This window comes from Lagenorhynchus albirostris, chromosome 13, assembly GCF_949774975.1.
Source record: "Lagenorhynchus albirostris chromosome 13, mLagAlb1.1, whole genome shotgun sequence".
NCBI lineage: Eukaryota > Metazoa > Chordata > Mammalia > Artiodactyla > Delphinidae > Lagenorhynchus > Lagenorhynchus albirostris.
In genome coordinates this window covers 43,282,048-43,302,445 of record NC_083107.1, presented here as the reverse complement: position 1 = coordinate 43,302,445, position 20,398 = coordinate 43,282,048, and the positions used below count along the sequence as shown (strand labels likewise).

At 44.9% G+C, this 20,398-nt stretch overlaps 2 protein-coding genes across 7 annotated transcripts in view; one reads left to right on the top strand and one right to left on the bottom strand.

Moving 5' to 3' along the window:
• The window catches only part of EML6 (EMAP like 6), a 315,311-nt gene extending 303,790 nt beyond the window's left edge, over positions 1–11,521 (top strand). For both annotated transcript variants that reach the window (XM_060170079.1, XM_060170080.1), the window contains 10 exons: positions 51–259; positions 1,066–1,223; positions 1,883–1,997; positions 3,479–3,667; positions 4,969–5,141; positions 5,586–5,748; positions 7,321–7,424; positions 8,117–8,270; positions 8,671–8,771; positions 10,676–11,521. In XM_060170079.1, coding sequence (XP_060026062.1) covers positions 51–259; positions 1,066–1,223; positions 1,883–1,997; positions 3,479–3,667; positions 4,969–5,141; positions 5,586–5,748; positions 7,321–7,424; positions 8,117–8,270; positions 8,671–8,771; positions 10,676–10,832 — 1,523 coding nt within the window. In that variant the 3' untranslated portion in view covers positions 10,833–11,521. The remainder of the gene's footprint in view (positions 1–50; positions 260–1,065; positions 1,224–1,882; positions 1,998–3,478; positions 3,668–4,968; positions 5,142–5,585; positions 5,749–7,320; positions 7,425–8,116; positions 8,271–8,670; positions 8,772–10,675) is intronic.
• Positions 11,522–12,805: 1,284 nt separating this feature from the next.
• The window catches only part of RTN4 (reticulon 4), a 66,830-nt gene continuing 59,237 nt past the window's right edge, over positions 12,806–20,398 (bottom strand). For all 5 annotated transcript variants that reach the window (XM_060170086.1, XM_060170081.1, XM_060170082.1 and 2 more), the window contains 4 exons: positions 15,174–15,243; positions 14,481–14,527; positions 14,238–14,296; positions 12,806–13,805 (listed from right to left, as the gene is read on the bottom strand). In XM_060170086.1, coding sequence (XP_060026069.1) covers positions 13,763–13,805; positions 14,238–14,296; positions 14,481–14,527; positions 15,174–15,243 — 219 coding nt within the window. In that variant the 3' untranslated portion in view covers positions 12,806–13,762. The remainder of the gene's footprint in view (positions 13,806–14,237; positions 14,297–14,480; positions 14,528–15,173; positions 15,244–20,398) is intronic.

Genomic DNA, 20,398 nt, shown 5'->3' with positions numbered 1-20,398 from the left:
CTGGCCCGGGAGTGTAGGACCCACCTCACCAGACTCTCTCACCCACGCAGGTGCCAAGGTTGCTAGCCGAGGGGGCCACCTGGAGCGCATATTCGTGGTGGAGTTTCGCCCTGACTCAGACACACAGTTTGTGTCTGTCGGAGTCAAGCACATGAAGTTCTGGACCCTGGCAGGCAGTGCCCTGCTTTATAAGAAAGGGGTCATCGGGTCCATGGAGGCTGCCAAGATGCAGACGATGCTCTCCGTGGCCTTCGGTGCTGTGAGTTTCAGCAGAAGCTTCCTGACGGGACCCTGAACCCCTGGGCATGGGCATGGGGGGCAGGTATATCCTAGAAGCTGTGAACAGCAAGGAAGCCATTTCCACAGATCTCCTTTACTGGATTATTTGCAACCACTATTTTGTTTCCTTAGCACAGATGGGTGAGTTGACTGTATTTTTCCCCTCAAAATGTTAATCAGAAAAAAGCAGGACCCCGACCCAGGGCTGGAGTTTCATTATTCCAGAGCCAGATTGACTTGCAGGCCTGTCCGACTAGGCTAGATGGCCACAGAGGCTGAGGGGCATTTCCACCACTGGACAGCATCCCTTTCCCCCCAGTCCTCCTGTGCCATAAATCCCCTGACACCCTCACACAGGCTGTGGGCTGCCCTCAGCCAGCACAAGCTCCCCTGGGGAAATTTTGGAACACAGCCAGCTCTTGGTCCTCCAGGTGTGGATTTACCCTCCTTGTAGATGAGGCCAGGAAAGTCTCCTTGAAGACTGGGGTCCCGCCCTTCCCTGCAGTCACCTGAGGCTGCTCCCAGAAAGGAAGTGCATTAAAAAGCGGAGCTGTGCTCAGTGGGGAAATCAACTGTTCCCAAAACTAACACCGCAAAGCTAGGTGATTTCCTTACCATATGCTCTTTTGAGAATTCTTTCGCCTTCCCTTGGCACAGAAGGTCAATTTGAGTGTGTTAATGTTTCTCCGGCTCTGCTGCCTTAGCAGTGGAGTGGGTGGCTGGGAGGGAGCCCTCTCGAGGGCTGCAGGAAGTGTCCTGGTGTGGAAGGTGTCCCTTTGTTTACAGAACAACCTCACTTTCACGGGTGCCATCAACGGCGACGTCTACGTGTGGAAGGACCACTTCCTTGTCCGGCTGGTGGCCAAGGCTCACACAGGCCCCGTCTTCACAATGTACACAACCCTTCGGGACGGGCTCATAGTGACCGGTGGAAAAGAGCGGCCGTAAGCCCGAACTCCTCTGGGAACAACTGGTCTTTTTGGATTGTCTTGGGAGAAACTGACAGAAGCATCTCCAACTTGGAGAAAATGCAGATTTTCACTCTCCTGTCTTTTTTGCATCACGGAGATGAGTCTGCCGTCTCTCCCAGAGGGCCCTGGGTCAGAAGCTTCAGAAGTAAGGGTCAGAGAGGTGGTGCCTTGGTAGTTGAAAAACCGGAGAGGTGTTCTCGAACAGACCAGGTGACTGTGCTGTCCATTAGGTGTTACTGTCAGTGGCTCTTTGGGAGGAGGCAGGAGGGGTGAGAAGAGGGCGGACGTCCAGTGCAGACCGGGACCGTGTGAAAGCCAAGCTGCAAAGTGGGAGAAACATTTCTCTTCGTCGTTCGATCTAATAAAAACATAGCTTGATTTTTTTAGGTTTCGATTCTCCTTCCTCCCACGGTGGTGGCATTTGAAAGCAGTCTAGGAAATCTGCAGGTTCAAGGGGTTCTGGTAGCTCATCAGCAGGGCTTATGAAAGGGGCCACCCCAGCAGGGTCTGTCCTGCTGGGCCTGGGGATGAGGGGATGGGACCTTGAGGAGATGACAGGGAGAGAGGGCAGCGGAGGGTCCTGGGCGGTCTTAGGATGAGGGCTAACGTGCTAAGTTCTTGATCTTTTTCAGGACCAAAGAAGGAGGTGCTGTGAAACTGTGGGACCAGGAGATGAAGCGCTGCCGGGCCTTCCAACTGGAGACGGGGCAGCTGGTGGAGTGTGTGCGCTCCGTGTGCCGCGGCAAAGTGAGCACCGAGTGGGGCGGGCCTTTGCCAGCGACGCCCAGAATTCGTCCAGCACCTTCCCAGCCGGACACTTGCCCTGTGCTGAGTGGTTGAGTCCTTAGAACAAGCCTCCCGGGTGTGGCTTAGTGCGGAGGGGAAGCAGCTTAGCACAGTCAGACAGACCTGGGTGCAGAGTGTGACTCACCCAGGAGAACTGGCTGTGTGACCTTGGCTGTGTTGCTTATCCTTTCTGTGTCCAGCACACGGGTTGTTAGGACTGCATGCATCATACATGCACAGCGTCTTTCATTATGCCTGGCACATGGCCACAGTCAGTAGATGTTAGCTGCTGTTATTATAGACAATGTTATTTTAGGCACAGGGATATTAAGTAGTTGCCCATGCCCAAGGGTACGCAGCCGGGAAGGGGAAGGACTGCCAAACTGTCTGACTCAAAGCCATTGGTTTTCAAGTTGTACCTGAGCTAAATATCACACACAACTGTGGAGTTTTGCTTTTGTCTTTTAAACATGGATATCCAGGCTCGTATCCAGAGCCACCAAGTCAGAATCTGGGGAGTGGGGCCTTGACCTTGATGTGTGTTTTCCTTTTCTTCTTTATTTTTAATTCCCCAGGAGATTCTGAAGCACTTGAAAACAAATCTCTTAACCTCTATTTAATACCTTGTATTTATATTTTGGAATTGGTATCAGTCTAAGAATTTGCTTTCTAGATGCTCTCCACTAAAAAGGCAAACCTGATTTGGAGTCTACATAATTGAAAATTGGGAATTTTGTTTTTAAATAGATACACAACAATCATCCGGAAGGGTAATTAGACAGGAGATGAAGGCAGAACGAGGCCCAGAACCTAGAAGTCATCTGGAGATGGATTTTGTTCAGTGCGAGGAAGAACTTAGGAAGAGTTTGGGCTGCCCAAGAGCAGAAACTGGCTGCCCCGCTCTGCAGTGAGCTTGCAATCACTGGACCATTCAGCAGAGACGAGATGATGGAGAGCTCTGGTGGAACTCTCCCCAAGGTGGCGGGGGGAGTACAGGCCAAGTGAGGGGCTCGCTTAAGGATGGCAAATCAGTGGCTAAGAACAAAACACTTCTTGGCTCTTCCTGTTTTAATACCAGTGCCAGCAAAGGCATTTTCCCAAGTTACTCTAATAGTGTTTTTTTATACTATTTTATTTTAAATTGTGACAAAATATAGAGAACATAAAATTTACCATTTAACCATTTTTAAGTGTACAATTCAGTGGTATTAAATACATTCACATAGTTGTGCAATTATCACCACCACCCCTCCCCAGAACATTTTGCATCTTGTGAAACGGAGGCTCAGTGTCTAATAAACAATAACTCCCTTTGCCCCATCTCCCCAGTCCCTGGAAACCACCATTCTACTTTGTCTCTATGAATGAGTATTCTAGGTACTTCATATGAGTGGGATCCTGTAGTGTTTGTCTTTCTTCTAATAGTGTTTTGATTACAACAGGGAAAGATTTTAGTGGGAACCAAGGATGGAGAAATCATTGAAGTTGGTGAAAAAAATGCTGCTTCCAACATCCTGATTGATGGACACATGGAAGGGGAGATCTGGGGCCTGGCCACACACCCCTCCAAGGACATCTTCATCTCTGCCAGTAACGACGGCACAGCCCGAATCTGGGACCTGGCTGACAAGGTCAGGGGCTGACGCTGCCCAGGCTCGGATGCCCCATGTGGGCCTCGGAGCAGTAACAGCCCTGGGCGAGGGGAGGTTCGGCCAGGGTCAGGCCAGAAGGGGGGATGGGGCTGGGCAGGAGATCGGCCACAGGGCAGCAATTAAGTTAGAGGGACTGATAATAAAAGAAGTCCTGTTCACACACACCCATTCTATATATATATCTCTTTAGCTGTGTATCCATCTATGATTATTTATAGTACAGGAATAATATAATTGAGAATGATTATTCTCTTGTCATGAAAGAACCCACAAAACTAAAAAACAAAGAGATAAATCATGTCTTCCCTGGATGGGAAGACTAAAAATGATTTAAAATGTCAAATGTTCCCAAATGGAACATTTCAATCAAAACCCCAACAAGGTTTCTCTTAGCATTTGGAAAAACAATTTAAAAATACAAAAAATTTCAAAAAAATAACTTGTCTGGAGTAAAAATGTCAAATAGGAAATCTGGGGGGGGGGGGAAGATTAATGTTACCAAGTCTTAGCTGATAGTAAAACAAGTACTTAAGTTCTAATAATTAAAAGACTTGGTTTCATTACAAAATGGCTAGTAAATGTTTCAGTCATATTTTCAGTGTAAGGATCATAGAACAGACATGGAGAAGGCTAAGTGTGGTGGTTATACTCCTTAGTTCATAAGGATTATGTTTATTAACACCCACTACATACCCGGTGCTTCATATATGCTATCGTTAATGCTTACAACACCTTGCAAGACCAATACTAATATCGATTCTCTACACATGGCAAGACGGAGAAGTAACTTACCCAAACACACCCAGCTAGGGACAGAGCCAGGATCTGGGATCTGAACTAACACATGCTGAAGCTCAAACTCTTCCCCCGAGCAAGAGGTCAGCAAGCTGCAGCCCAAGGGTCAAGTCTGCCTGCTGCCCATTTCTGCAAAGTAAGCCATGCTTTTTGTTTATGTTGATGTCCATGGCTGCCTTTGTGCTTCACTGGCAGAGCTGACTGGTTGTGAGAGACCATATGGACTCCAAAGCCTAAAAATATTTACTCCCAACCCATTCACAGAAAAAGTTCGCCAACCTCTGTCCTAACCCGTGTTGTCTCTCCAGCTGCTCAGTCAAAACATACTGCCCCCCTCAGCCACTCAGGGACACCTACTATTAGAAGCAAGCGGTTTGGAGCCTCCCTAGAGGCAGCCTGGCTGCTCTGGCCTGGGTGCAGGATTTCCCCTGGAGACCAGCCGAGGCGGCCAAGGGCTCAGGTGGTATTACTTTGTGTCGGTGTAGAAGCTGCTAAACAAGGTGAACCTGGGCCACGCGGCCAGGTGTGCAGCCTACAGCCCTGACGGGGAGATGGTGGCCATTGGCATGAAGAATGGAGAGTTTGTCGTCTTGTTGGTGAACAGCCTGAAAGTTTGGGGGAAGAAACGAGACCGGAAATCTGCTATCCAAGATATCAGGTACATAGCAGGCAGTCTGGGCAGGGAGGAGAAAGGCAGGCGTTCATTCTCCCTCCCATGGTTCCCATTCCAGGAGGGTCATGGCTGGAATGAAGAGCTCACTTGTGAGAGGGTCCCTTTCAGTGAGCCAACTATGGAAGGAGACCCTCTCACACGTTAGTTCTCAGACATGTCTTTGCTAATTTCCATAGGAGTGTGGTAAAAACTTCTCATAAAAGGCCTTCTGCAAAAGACTGCACACATCCATTTACTTACTTACGGGGGGTTTTGATCCAGAGAAGCTGTTGAATTCCATAGACTTTAGGAAAAGCTAACCACACGTGAATCATGACGTGTGATCTCATTGCCTTTGAGCTTGGGAGGCCTGTCCCAGAGCAGACCTCATGCCTGACCAGCCCTACGCAGCCCTCCTCACGGCCTGTGCTCTTGGATTGCTTTTTCTAGAATCAGCCCAGACAGCAGATTCTTAGCTGTTGGTTCTTCTGGACACACAGTTGACTTCTATGACCTCACTCAGGGCACGAGTCTGAACCGCATCGGCTACTGCAAAGATATCCCAAGCTTTGTCATTCAGATGGATTTTTCCGCGGACGGCAAATACATCCAGGTATGCTTTGGCTTTCCTGATATCTGGGGTAACCGTTAATAATAGTATTACAAACAATGGCTTTTATGAAATCAGTGCTTACTCTGTGTCAGGAAATGTGTTCACTGGAACTGTTTAAGTACTGTTAGTTTCCCTATTTTATAAATGAAGAAACAGAGGCTTAGAGAACTTAAGGAAGTTGAATAGAATTTAAAATAGTACTTATTCTTCAGTAGGAAAGCGGGAAACAAGCCCTAATCATCTTGAGCCTCCTCTCACCACCACCCCTTCAAGGCGTCCTAATTCCTAGTTCTCTGGGGCTGCACGGAAGCCTGTGTTGCTTCTTACACTTACTCATCTCAATTCCACATCCCATGGGCAGTGTGGTCCCTCCAACTCGGGACTCAGACTCCAGTCAGCCAGCCTGGAGTGAGAGCCCATCACTGGCCCCCGGGGAGACTGACAAGCGGGGAGGGATCGCGAGGGCTCCCACTCTTGGCACTTAGAGCTGAAAATAGAACAGTGATTTCTCCAGCACTTTGAACAAATATTATGCATTTGTGAGCCAGCCTGGAGTTGGGTAGTCTTTGTGAAAGGAGAGAGGACGCTTCATTCATCAAGTGTGGACTGAACCAGGCGCTACGCCAGGCTTTTGGGTGTATGAAATGGGCCTGGTCCCTGCTCTCCTGGAGCTTGCCTTGTCCTGGACAAGACGAGCATTAAACAAATCATCACAAAATATACCTATAACTACAAATTGTGATTATGTGCCGAGAAGGAAAAGTATAGCGCCCTGCGGGAGCATTTAACAGGCACTGACTGTTGTTAAATAGATGCACTGACATCCTCTCCGTACGGTGCTGTTTAAGCTGAGGTCTGCAGGGTGTGCAGGAGTCAGCCACCCAAGGGGGGCGGGAACATGGTTCCAGGCCTTCTGCATGAGGGCCCTGATGTGGGAAAGATCTCGGCTCATCCCTGTACAGCAGGGATATCTGGGGTGGCTGGTCTAGCACCCCAGGGAGGGAGAGGGCTGGCGATGGAGGCAGTGGCCGTTGGCTGGAAAATGATCAATTGCCTCTAGAAGTTTCCCAGAGAAGCCAGGATCAGGTCCTAATACTTCAGAAATCATCTCCGTCAGCTGCTGTCCTTAAGAAGACTTGCCTCAGCTCTGTTGCACAGGACCTTGGTTCTCTGAGAACAGGGGTTCCCAAACGTGAGCGCGCACCAGAATCACCTGGAGGCTTTGTGAAAGCCTGCTGGGCCCCGCCCTCAGATTGTCCGACTAGGTAGGTCTAGGGTGGGGCCCAAGAATGTGCATCTCTAATCAGTGTCCAGCCGAGGCTGCCGCTGCCGCTCAAGAACCACACTTGGAGAAGCTGCCGTAGGACTTTGGAAAATAGCAAGAAAACGGAGGGAAAAATGCCCTGCTTATGTGAACTTTGCCGCGGGCTGACCACAGGCTTTGCAGCCTGGAGCTGAGCTTGGGTTTGGTGAAAAGTCCTGGGGATGCAGAGGTTGGGAAGCAATACACCCAAAGGGGAGTCCTTTGGACGGGAAAGAAAGTTGATAGGCCTGGCTGCTTCCCACTTGCAGGTGTCAACAGGAGCCTACAAGCGCCAGGTGCATGAGGTCCCCCTGGGGAAGCAGGTCACCGAAGCCACGGTCATTGAGAAGATCACCTGGGCCTCCTGGACAAGGTGACTGGAGGAAAGCTCTTCTGGAGGAAAAGGTCACAAGGGAGACTCTCGTCCCAGCCTCAGCCTCCAAGTTTGTGTGTGGCTGGGATCCGAAGCAGCTTAGAGACAGAGCTCTTTCCTTTGTGGGGTCAGGGCGGGAGGCCTCTTGCTCCCAGTCTGGGCCGCTGGCTTTGGTCTGACCTGGGCTTTTGAAATGCAAAGTCCCTCTTTTTGTGTAATCTGTCCTACTCATCCCCAACCCCATCTAGCAAGTTCAAAGGGAAACCATCCCCCAGCTCTTGGCCAGACCCCCTGCGGTATAGTGAGGCCTCCTGCAATCCCTGGGAGGGAGAGGGAGGGCCGGCAGTGCCGGGTAGCAGGGTAAGCAGCAGGACCCTGCCACGTCAAGGGAAAAGAGGCCACCAACCCGTGAGCTTGGAGAGCCCCGCACTTCTCCCAAGCTACATATACTCAGAAGCATCGTAGGGAAGAGGGAGAGAATCAAAGATGGAGGTAACTTTTCTTTTTAGGGTGAAAGGGACTGGGGCAGAGAATAGTAGGAGCTGGGGCAGGTATTCAGAGGGGGAGGGGACAGGTGCCGTCCTGCCAGAGAAGCTGCGTGACCACGCTGAATTCCCCTCTCGTTCCTGGGAGAGGGTGCCTGACTGCACGAAGCCTTCCCACCCGTCTCACACCTCTTCCTATTGGAACAGCATTCTGGGAGACGAAGTCATTGGCATCTGGCCACGAAACGCAGACAAGGCTGATGTCAACTGCGCGTGTGTGACCCACGCTGGCCTGAACATTGTCACGGGAGACGACTTTGGGCTCGTGAAGCTCTTTGATTTCCCATGCACAGAGAAATTTGTGAGTGTTCCTTAGAGTAACTCCCTGCACTGCCTCCAGGCTGGCTGATCTTCTGCGGTCGGCTGGAAATCGTGGCCACATCTACACGGCCATCTAGAATCTAGAACAAGAGGAATCTTGTCACAGCCCTGGGGAGACTTGGCAACACCTAACCTTTTCCTCTCCCTCAGGAGGGGAAGTCCTGGAAGCCAGGAGGATGGAGGGGGGACAGAGTGGCCACAAGTGGGGCAGGAATGAGGCAGGAAGCCAGCGAAGGGCTTGCTCACAGAGATGTTCAGACCCAACGGGCATCCCATGGGTGAAGGGAGGTCCTAGGAGGGGGGAACTGAGTCCTGGAAGTGGTCCATGGTGGCTGAAGGAACAGGGTCTCTTAATCACTTCCATTCACTTTTGCTCACAGGCCAAGCATAAGCGTTACTTCGGTCACTCGGCTCACGTGACAAACATCCGTTTCTCTCATGACGACAAGTACGTGGTCAGCACTGGAGGAGACGACTGCAGGTACCAGCCTGATTCTTCTAGCTCTGCCCCCAGGCCTAGCCTTCACCCCCTCCCGTCCCCACCTCAGGTGTCAGCTCCTCCCAGGGGCACGTGGAGGGGCTGAGGTGGGACAGTGAACCAGAGATCCAGTGACGACTTTCTAAGTAGAAGGGCTTTAGTCTCTGGTGACTCCCAACCCAATTCTTTTTTTTTTTTTTTGCGGTACGCGGGCCTCTCACTGCTGTGGCCTCTCCTGTTGCGGAGCACAGGCTCCAGACGCGCAGGCTCAGCGGCCATGGCTCACGGGCCCAGTCGTTCCACGGCATGTGGGATCTTCCTGGACCGGTGCACGAACCCATGTCCCCTAGCATCGGTAGGCGGACTCTCAACCACTGCGCCACCAGGGAAGCCCCCAACCCAATTCTTGATGGGACTCTGTCCCCACTAGAGCTGTCCTGGGATTGGTGAGAAGCCAACGGCATGCAACAGCTACTCTGAGCATTGCTGGCTGGAGGGGCAGGTGGTGAGAGGCCCAAGATACTGATTCCAGTAGGAGCTGTTGGACAGCCCACGGCGTCCACTGCATATAATCAGGAGGTTAGAATGACCTTGATCCATAGGCCTTTTAACTCAGAACTTCCAATTCATCGCCAGAGTTCTTAACGTGGATCATTAATCCACAACCGAGAGGTTTAAAAATAGGAATACTGAGCCTCAGTCACCCCGAGAAACGAGCAGGACACGTGTTACCCGTTTATACACATGAGATCAGATAAGGGGTGAAGCCGTTAGGGCCAGTGCTATTTAGTAGCAGGAGAACCTCAGCCAGCTATGTGGATTCCTGAGCCAGGGCTGCTACTGACCTTAACCACTGCTCACTGTGAAACAGGCCCATTGTCCTGTGAGACATGGCTGGTCTTCCAGTGCCTTTTGGAAGGACCCCTACCAGCCTGCTCCAGAGATGACATCAGCACTTCCAAGAAAGCAGCTTTCTCCTGTCCCTCCACAGAGGGCATTTCTTATTTGGAGTGTGGAGCAACAGGATGAGGTCATTCGAAGTCACTCAGCTTCTCCACATCTAATGTAGTTGAAGGGCTTTATCGAAACGTGAATATTGGTTTCTGTTCAGCCCAGGCAGAACTCCTGGGGGGGGGATCAAGAAGAAATGCATGCATTCCAGGTTTATTTTTAGTGGTCTGAGGTTGTGGAAAAGGCACCTGAAGAGAATTTCAGCCCACTTCCTACCCAAAAGCACTGTGTAGAAAATGGCCCCAAAAGATGCTTTCTTTCTGATGGCCTGCCTGGGAGCACCCGTCTCCAGGCTGCTGTGCCAACCGCTGAAGGCACTTAGAGCCCTTGAGATAGTACTGACAGCAGCTCCCTGTGGGGCGCAAACACCCATTCAAAGCAGCATCCGCCAAACTGTGAACAGGCGAGCACCGGGAGACATAAGCGAACCCGTCCCCAGGAGATACGAGGGCACGCTTGGTTACTAAAAAAGGCTTAGACGTCACCGTTCCAGTGCAGGGCCCCCTTGGCCTTTGCAGTCATGGGAGCCTACCACGATCCCTGGCCCTGTGCTGAGCACCAGGAAGGGCTCTCCTACTCGAGTGGAGCTGATAAAACCTTTTCAGTAGTAACAAGAGAGATAATGTGAAGTCAGGCTGCCAGAAGTCCTCCCGTTCAGAAGGGACACGCAGGCTGCTGAAAGAGCCGAACGAAACAAAAAACAATAGACCTTTTAAAAAAGCAACAGACCTTTAATTGGTGGCAAGATCCCTGGTTTGTTTTTTTGAAATTGAAATCAAAATGTTCACTACACCACCTGGGCTTGACTCCGGAGCACTTGGCAAAGTTGGTTTTTGTCACTTGACAAAAGCATGATGTCCAGCCCTGCAAAATGACTGTTTGGTCTGCCTTTTCAGTGTGTTCGTGTGGCGATGCCTGGAAGTGCCAGAGTCCTCTTACTTTATTGCTGCTGCTGCCGCCAGCCACCGCGGAGGCAGTGATGAGGTGCCTCCTGGCCGCCAGCTGCTGGGAAAGGCCTACGACACCGCAGGCCGTACAAGCTCCAAGTGCTAGTGAAGTGGTGTGACGGCGCCCATCGCCTGGAATCTCCAAAACCGTCAGGCCAAAAAGGAAGGTCAGTTCTAACACGTTAAGACTGCTTGCCTCTGTTCCTGAGACCAAAAACTATACGTACTAACTACACTGACAAAGAAATCCTATCTGACAATGTAGCCCACTAACAAAATTTAAAGCCTCAGTTACCCTAACCAATATGTAGCTTTTGATTTGCATCAAAACTTTTACAAAAGATGTTTTGCTAGTACGTTTCTATATACTTTAAAAATGTTCATTTTTACAATTAAGGAAGTTGAACAGGACAGCTTAAGTTAGATTCACTGAACTAGAAATATCGGTAGCCTCTGTTCTCCACATTTAGCTTTCAAAACCAAATGAGCCATGTATAAACAAGTTGAGACACTTAATTTTTTAACGTTTCATTTGCAGAGTTTTATATCCATTAAGTGCCTTTGAAAGCTTCCAGGTGTGTGGGCTGCTGTCTCCCCTCCCACAGATTGTCTCCTTTCTACATATGGTGCTAAAACGTCAAAACTGAGGAGGGCTACAGGACCCTCAGCAGACTCCTGCTCTGCCACCCAGGTCAGGTATTTAGGTCAAGGCTTCCTAAATGAAAGACATCAGTTACCTGCCTGGAAAACAGTGGCTATTTGAAGTTGAGCAGCAAAGAAACTTAAATTCAGGAGTCGGAGGGTGGGTGGGTAGAACCGGTTTTCATCATATTGAGTGCCAAACCCACAACATCCAAAACACTTCAAATAAAACAAACCTCTACTACAGAACAGAAGGGAAAAAAAAAAAAAAAAGTTCAAGTAGGTCCAGGAAGGTGAGCTGATTTATCTCGTTAAACCTAAATGGTGACAACTGAGGTGACCTGAGGCTGCGCTGGGTTTACCACTCCCAGCGTGGGGTGGACTTGGCCCCAGTGATTAGTGTCACGTGAACTACATAGGTCAAGTCTGGATTTTTAAAAACTCTTTGCCGAACAAATTCCTAAGCCCAAATAATATTTGACAACTCAAGATTATAAAACAAAATCATCTAGTTTAGAGTTCCTCAGAGTTGGCTGGATGATAGAATGTGACTTGGCCAGCAAGACCAGAAGGCATCCTAAACCACCTCCATCGTACTTGACACCTGGCCGAGCGCTGACAACGGCGAGGGCTGACGGCACGCTCAGGAAGGCAGGCTGGTGAGTGAGGGACTGGGACTCTGAGCACATGTACCGATTCGTCCTTCTAGTCAGTGAACTAAAAAATTCTGCATCTTGAGTCACTGGCTATTTGCAGTTGTCAGTTTACAGGAAAGGTGAAACGAAGCATTTTCAATTAAATAGATTAACATTTACCACAGAAGTGCTTCAGCATTCTAAATGGATTAGATCACTCATTAAGCTATTTTTATATGCCAATTTATTAATGCCTTACATTAATCCACTGATAGGTTGTTGGGCCCACAGTTAGAGTCCCTATGCAGCCCTAATTCTGTGTTCTGTAACCATGTGACTGGTGATGCTGAGTGATAACCACGTCTGCCTATATTGTACCACTGACCTTTCATACTGATCGGATCCTGCATTGAATAACCACGTGAAGAACAATAAATTGATCAATATGTTCACTATATTTAAAAAGCAATAGTGTCTGTGTGTCAAGAAAAGTTCTTAAATCTGATTTGTAAACATTTATATGGTATGATTTTACGTATGTTCATAAATCCTGCACTGTATTCTAGGTTAAAATATTGGTGCATGTATTTTCAATTATCAAAGTATAAAAATATTTAAAAAAACATTTTGGTATGTGTCAAATAAATTTGATTATATAAATTGTTCTTTAGGTTTTCAAAATAAATGTAGCTGTACTCTGAGCTTAAAATCTTTCTGAAAGTACAAGCCACCGCACACGCGTGGAAGTGAAGTCTACCATTTTGATCTGCAGCACGTTCAGGAAACCAAAATACAAAACATATTTTAAGTCTATAAGCTTTATTGATACTTCGCTTTTACAGTTCACAATGCATTCCACAGATTTAGTTCAGTACAGCTTAAACCACAATTGTATAAATCGTCATTTTATAATTTCTTGCATAACAATGTTTGATATTTGCAAACAACACTTTTGGAAGCATTAGATTTCAGTCCAGGGTTTGTGACAAAATTAACTACAGTAAGACTGTGTGATGAAGTTTATGTTGAGGAGTTCTATTGGCATGGCATCGTTTCATGTTGAAAACAGATGGTAGTGCTCCTAGAAATATATGTTCTTTTTCTAGCTTATGTGCTTTGGAACTACACACATGAAACCAACGACTGAAATATCAAGCACTGTGGGGCAGCTGGAAAGGTAGAAGGGCTAAGCTTTGTGAAACACTATATATAGATAGATATATAATCTATATTTACTTATATTGGCAATTAATATAACAGTAAAATTCACAATACACCTAGAACATACCAGCGAGGCGAGCCTTTTCACTCCTGCTTTGGTGGTATGATCTCGTCTAAACATTTCATTTCAGCAAATCTGCATCAATCTACACAGACCATACACAGTGCACAAACTGTGAAAAGGGTTATTTTTTCAGCTCCACTTTCTCTGCAATTCCCCAAATACAGCAAGACTACCTGCAACAAAGTATAATAATATACAGCTTCCTCAGATCTTTTATATTCACCAGTGCCTCATACAGGAAAAACAAATATGATTACTGTTTAAATCCATACATAGCAGCTTACAACACTTAAGATGATGAACACAGGGCAGTCAAGACAGGTCATTTTTCCTCAGATACTGTGTTGCTAAAATAAAGATCTGTGAAACTGCACTGCAATGTCAAGGCTTCATTCTTCCCTGACCCTCCCCCCGCCCCATGGAATCAAATGAATATCCCCTTTAAACTCCTACTGTTAATTATTTCAGGTTTTTTCATTCCGCTTTGCGCTTCAATCCAGGGATTTTTGCTTGGATTCTACAAATGAAAAGGAGGGGGAAAAGGTTAGTGTAAATATTTTGGAATTTTAATATTTTGTTTTCTGCTTCTTAACTAATTAATTTAAGAATTACTTGTACATTGCTCAGCTTATACAGGAAATAAAATCCTAAGGCTGTCAAACTATGAGCTATAATTTTGCCACCCTGGCCTTACAAATTAGACTTAAATAAAGCCTTAAATACATATAAGTATTATATGTGTGTGTACATATATATATATATATATATATATATAAGTAATAAGAAATTAATGATCCAAATGTTAGAAAAAAAATCTTTTGGCAACTCTGTCACACTTTAGGTCTGATTGAAATTGACTACTCATTATGTCTTAAATATGAGAATACTGCGCTGTTGTCAAAGTCAGTACACCTATCCTTAGTGTTAAAAAAAGATTTTAAATACTTACTTAGCCATAGCATCTTTAACATTCTTATTTGCAAGTCCTAGATAATGATCTATTTGCGCCTGAAAGAGAGGTAGAAAGAAGTTACTAGAAAATTGCCGTTGCTAAAAAATCTTATTAAACATATTAAAGGCTTAAGAAACCACATTTCTCATTTTTATAAGGCTTTGGAAACTGGCACAGATCCATTTCTAAGTTCCATATAAGAGAGTGTGCTCTGTATTCTGAAATCTGCAATTAAATTACCTGATGCCGTTCATAAATAACAGGAACACTGAAGAGTGAAATCAGAGCTGAAAAAGGAAATACACAACCTTTAAAACAGACTGGTATGATTTAGGGAGCAAACACTACAAAGCCATCAAACTGGCAGCACTCTTAAGATAGTCAGAAGTGTTCCTAATGAGGAAGACACAAGGATCTCCTGGATGCACCTGCTGGTGGGGAGCCACCACAGGGCAATGAAGTAACCAAGGGAGGCTGCAGGAACCATTCCTGGCTTCAAATCACATCACGCAAACTTTATAAAATACAGGCATCCCTGGTCTTGGTTAGTTAGATCTATGACTGCACCATCAAATAAGGCCACCCTTGATCTGGTTTATCACTGTTAGTTGGAGTAGTCTTCAGGAAGTAAAGTGGCTTTTCCATAATCAGTATTAGCAATTTATTTAAAGAGATCACAATCTCTAACCTATATCCTCTATTTTTCCTATAATATAAGGATATTCTCCACTAAAATGTCTTTAAGCTCCTTGCACACCATTTTTTTTTTTTTTTTTTTTTGGCTGTGCTGTGTGGCATGTGAGATCTTAGTTCCCTGGCCAGGGATCGAACCCGCACCTCCTGCAGTGGAAGTACAGTCTTGACCACTGGACCGCCAGGGATAGTCCCCCATCTTTTTTGTAATTTCTCATTCCAATGGTTTTGTAGACTTACCCAAGATCAGTAGCGTGAGACCATTGAACAAGGCACCAACATAGGTAAATACCCACATCAACACTGCAAACTATAAGAAAATAACATTAGCCACTTAAAAACAAAATTCAAGTAAAGTTTCTTTTTTTTTAATGATTTTTTTGATGTGGACCATCTTTAAAGTCTTTATTGAATTTGTTACAATATTGCTTCTGTTTTATATTTTTTTTTGGCCAGGAGGCACGTGGGATCTTAGCTCCACCGCCCAGGTATTGAACCACCCGCACCCCTTGCATTGGTAGGCAAAGTCTTAACCACTGGACCGCCGGGGAAGTCCCCAAGTAAAGTTTCTTAATTAAGCCTTCAAATAAAAGCAACCCATCTAAATGCCAAACTAATAGAGGCATACTCCTTGGAGACTCGGTAAAATAATATGGGTATTTCACTTCTAAGTTGCCAGTCTCCATTCAGGAATTTCTGAATCTAATTAAAACAATTAATAGACTCAATTCATTTTTCTCTGGACTACACTACCAAATAGTTGATTCTGTTTTCTCTGAGATCAGAAAACATACCAAAGGTACACCACCTATAGCACTTAGCTTCTAAATGGGAAGACTGGAAAGCTATCATGAGAATTAGCTATTAAAACTGATTTTAAAGTACTAACAAGTTAAGTGATTCAAGATCTGTATGAGCTGAATAATTCAGACATTAAAATATCATACATCTGAATAAGCAATAATGGTGCAGGAAGACTTATTATCAAGAAGACTAGGTTTCAGTACCAAAAATATCAGCCCTAGCATTTTATTAAGGATCAGAGGCACTGTCTCTCCAGTGATACATGTTTTAACAGCCAATGAGGACCCCTTGGAATGAGGACTCCTCTAACTTTTATACCTATTAATAAAATTGACCGTTATTATTCTTTTAGCCACTGCCTTCTTTATTTATTTAGCAAACACTAATCCAGTTCTTACCATATTAGTGCCAGGCACTGTTTTAAATGCTTTACAAACTCATTTATTCCTCCTAATAACTTTATAAGGTAGGCACTGCTATCATTACCACAGGAGATGCAGACACTAAAAAAATAGAGTGTAGTAACTTGCCCAAGTTGAGGTAATACTTCACTCATATATCATATTTCACTGTCTCCTCCAGGGGACTGGGGACTGCAGTGAACTGACTAAACTCTCCTATTTTAGTAATCTGGTCTCAAAATCTGGGATTTTTTTTTTAATCATTAAATACAGCAGTTTGGGAAAGGCCTTGTTTCCAAAAAGTGATTTCATTTTGAGAAGTCCTTTATTTCCTCTACATACTTTAGTTTACTCATGAATGGTTGAAAAAGAGGATTTCAAAGTTTTCTTCCAGTTCTTGGCTACATCATATAGTAAAAACTCAATGCCATGTTCAGAGAAGTTCTTGAAGACTTATAAACACAAAGTCAGTCCAGATTTTATTAAACATTCAGCAGGAGCAGTTCCTTTGCTTCCTATTAAGAGCCTTCATGTGTCTGGCAATCTCTCTGCCATATTTAATTTAGTAGGTCACACACACCACCACGATGCCACCATGTACAACTATTTAGGTACCAATAACAAAGTATATGTGAAAAGAAGGAGAGGAGAGAGGAGTTAGCATGTCCATCATCTAAAGCAGGGATCAGCAAACTTTTTCTGTAAAGAACAGTAAGATAAACATTTTCGGTCTTGTGGGCCACAAGGGATCTCTGTCACATATTCTTTGAATATTATCCTTTAAAAACATAAAAACTATTCCTAGCTCCCAGGCTGTACAAAAACAGGCCATGGGCTGGTCAGACAGTAGTTTGCTAACCCTTATCTAAAGCATATCTTTGTCCATGTGTTCATTCACTCAACAAAATCTGATTGAATGCCTACTATGAGCTGGATACTGAGCGGTAATTAAAGTATTCAGACTCTAGTAATTATATTTACTGCAGGTTAAGAAGACACTTTGGATTCCTGCAGCAACTGTCAGTTCTACAAAGAGCAACACTCTGCTTACCCCTACAACTGAATTTAATGTTCAAGTGAGCAAATATCAAGCCTTCTTAACACTCATCAATTGAAAATCAAAACTTAAATGCTGCCCTGGGTCTTTGCAACCACTATGAAACCACTGATAGAACGGTTTGAAGCATGACTCCAGTTAGCAAGCCTTTTCCCTCTCACATAGTTTTAGCCTCCTATTGCAAAAGCTAAATATAACTGCTGCACTTGAGCAAGTTTACCATAGAGCAACAGAGCTATTTTCATCCATCACCATCCACAAGTCGACACGGAAGAGTCGACCTTCTACATTTTAGAAGAAATTGCTTTAGCAATAAAGACACCCTTACCATAACAAAATTCAGAAACTAACACACAAGCTAGAAATAAGTCCTAATTTGGTCATTAAGTCACCGACAAGGCTGCACTCCAAAGCCACAAAGAAACCCAAGACCTCACACCTAGGTGATCTAAAGGGCTCAAATATCACTAGACTTGCCTCTTGGAGGACACTCTTTCTAAAAGCCAGACTATCCAGACACAAAGAAAGGAACAGAGGGAGGCTTCAAAGGTCTATGGGGCCAGGCAGGTGACATAAACACATGAGGGAGCCTTGGTACGGACTGAGGCAGATATGTGCATCCTCCCTCTCAAGGCGCACACACAAAATCCAGCTCCACAGACTGTTGCCGAGCAAGTATTCCAGGCTAATGTTGCCAAATTTTCCCATTTAAAGAGAGAGACCAGAAATTCACATTTTTATGTGCTATCACAGAATTTTTAAATGTTGCAGCTAAGTTTGGAGAAAATTTAACACTTCAGGGGCCCAAAACGAAAATATTGGGTAAGGGTTTCCAGAGAACACACCATCAGAAAAGAAAGGCGTTAAGAACCAGCATCTAGCAATCATACAATTACTAAAACTGTCAATAACAACAGCAGCTAACAAATTTTTGAACATACATTAGGTCAGTTAATCTCATCATAACCCCATAAGTTAAATACTGTTATTATCCCCATAGAAGAGAAAACCAAGACACAGAAAGATTAAGCAAGTTGCCAGACTAGAGGTGACAGTGATCTCAGGTTTATCTGACTCCAGAATCTCTGCTCTGCTATGTAGTAAAACCATTTACAGAGTAATCATTTATTAATGGTCATGAATGTACATGCTATTACAAAGAGGCAGGGAAAAGGTCAATAAACACTTTAAACCTACAAATTCTGTGCTCTTCTATGGCAAATTCTTGGCAACACTGCAGCCAATGCATATTAATTGAGGAAGTCAAAGGCTCATCTCTCTTTAGGCACTAATGAGACTGGAGGAAAGAGGGGCAAAGTACAATGGAGGTCTAGTAAGTACTTAGCGGAAGAGGGCAAGGGCCATGTCTTGTTTGTCTTTTGTCCAGGGGAAAAGGGAATTCAATTAAGTGCATATCACATACATATCTCATTGAAAAGCTCTGCAGATATTTTTATTAGATGATGTCTCCGTGGGGTGGGGAGGCATTTTTAAGGAAAATGGGAGGAGGGCGTTTAAGAGAATTTCAGAAATTACTTCAGCAATTCTGCCATTTGCAAACTTTTTCTGAAGTTTTAAACACAAAATCATTTGACTTTTGACATCTTCAGCCTCATTCATTAGTATCACATTTCCCCCAGCCCATTTCCTGTCTAATTTTTCTGTGGGCCAAAGAAACCAGAAAGGAAACTGTCAAAATGTGTATGTTGATTAATGCCTAGGAGCCCGAGGGCTAGATTTTAATGTTCTTTTGGGTCAGCTATTTCTGGAATTCAGGCCTTTTTTGCTCACTTTCAGATTTCAGACTGAATTCTGGAACATTATGGTTACCGGATGATCAGACAACCATAGCTAAAAATTTTCTTATAATTTTAACATATTTTTTCACTGCTAGTCACAGAACGACTGTCATAAAGAATCCAGTCTTTATCACCCAAAGCCATATAAGAACCTCTGCCGAAAACACCTAGCCTTAGTATCTAGTACATAAAAGTATTACACTTTTTCTTGGGATTTGAGGTTTCAAAAGGCAGAACCCCCTAATAAAGCTGAGCCTTACTCAAGAAGTCCCAAAGCTGAGCCCAGTGGAGACTGTCACATGCTTTTCTTTTATAATAAAAGGGATGCAGAAGTAGGCGTAGGGGGAAAACTATAGCCTAGGGTTTACAGCTTAAAGACATAACTTTTACAAACAGTGTTCTCCAACCAGTGTCCTTAGAAAAATTAAATCACAATTTCAGGGGATGGGACTCCCAGCCCTTCCCCTTCCCAAGTATTATCTTATAGCTCCCCAGTGGTTCCAGTGCGCAGCCAAGGCTGAGAACCATTGTTTTAAAACAAGAGCCCCTTTCAAAGAGCTTACACAGAAGGTCAATCACAGAAATGGAATTAAACCTTAACTAGGTGGTTTAAATTTGTTCAACTATCTTATACTAGTTTTCTGGTGGTAATGGGTTATTTAAACACAGTTGATGAGTATCACTAGGTTAAAGAAAGTTATCTGGGCTCTTCTGGACTTCTCAGAGAATAATAAAGTGATATACACTAGGCTTGTCAAGAAAAGGACACATATACAGCTTTCACAGCTTAATTTTCCTAGAGAACACTCCTCCTTTACTTCCCTTTCCATTCATTCTCCTCCCCTTAGCTTATGTCTGGCATGCCACATAACAAACCCACTTTAAAACAAATCCTGAGGATTGATCAAAACATTTGCCTGTTGTAAAATTTTACACTAATGTTTGAAATAAATGCTACTGAATGGAATTAGAAATATTTTTTCAGTGATTTTGCCCATAATATTTGACTAGAATTAATCTTTTGGGAAATGGATTGTTGCTCAATCTATAGACAGTTGAAATCTTTTCTAGGATTTAGAAGCTTGCAGGTAACTGCAAAGAAGCAAAACAAATGGAACAATTACAGGTGACCTTTGAACACAAGAGTCTGAACTCCACAGGTCCACTTGTCAGCATATTTTTTTCAACAGTAAGTACTACAGTACTACACAATCCACAGTTGGCTGGATCCATGAATATGGAACCAGGGATACCAGAGGAACCGCAGATTCAGAGGAGCCTTGGATGAGGAGGAACCAGGGATATGGAGAGCCAACTATAAACTGTACATGGATTTTCACCTGTGAGGAGGGTCAGTGTTCCTAATCCCCAAATTGTTTAAGGGTCAACTGTACACAAGAATTT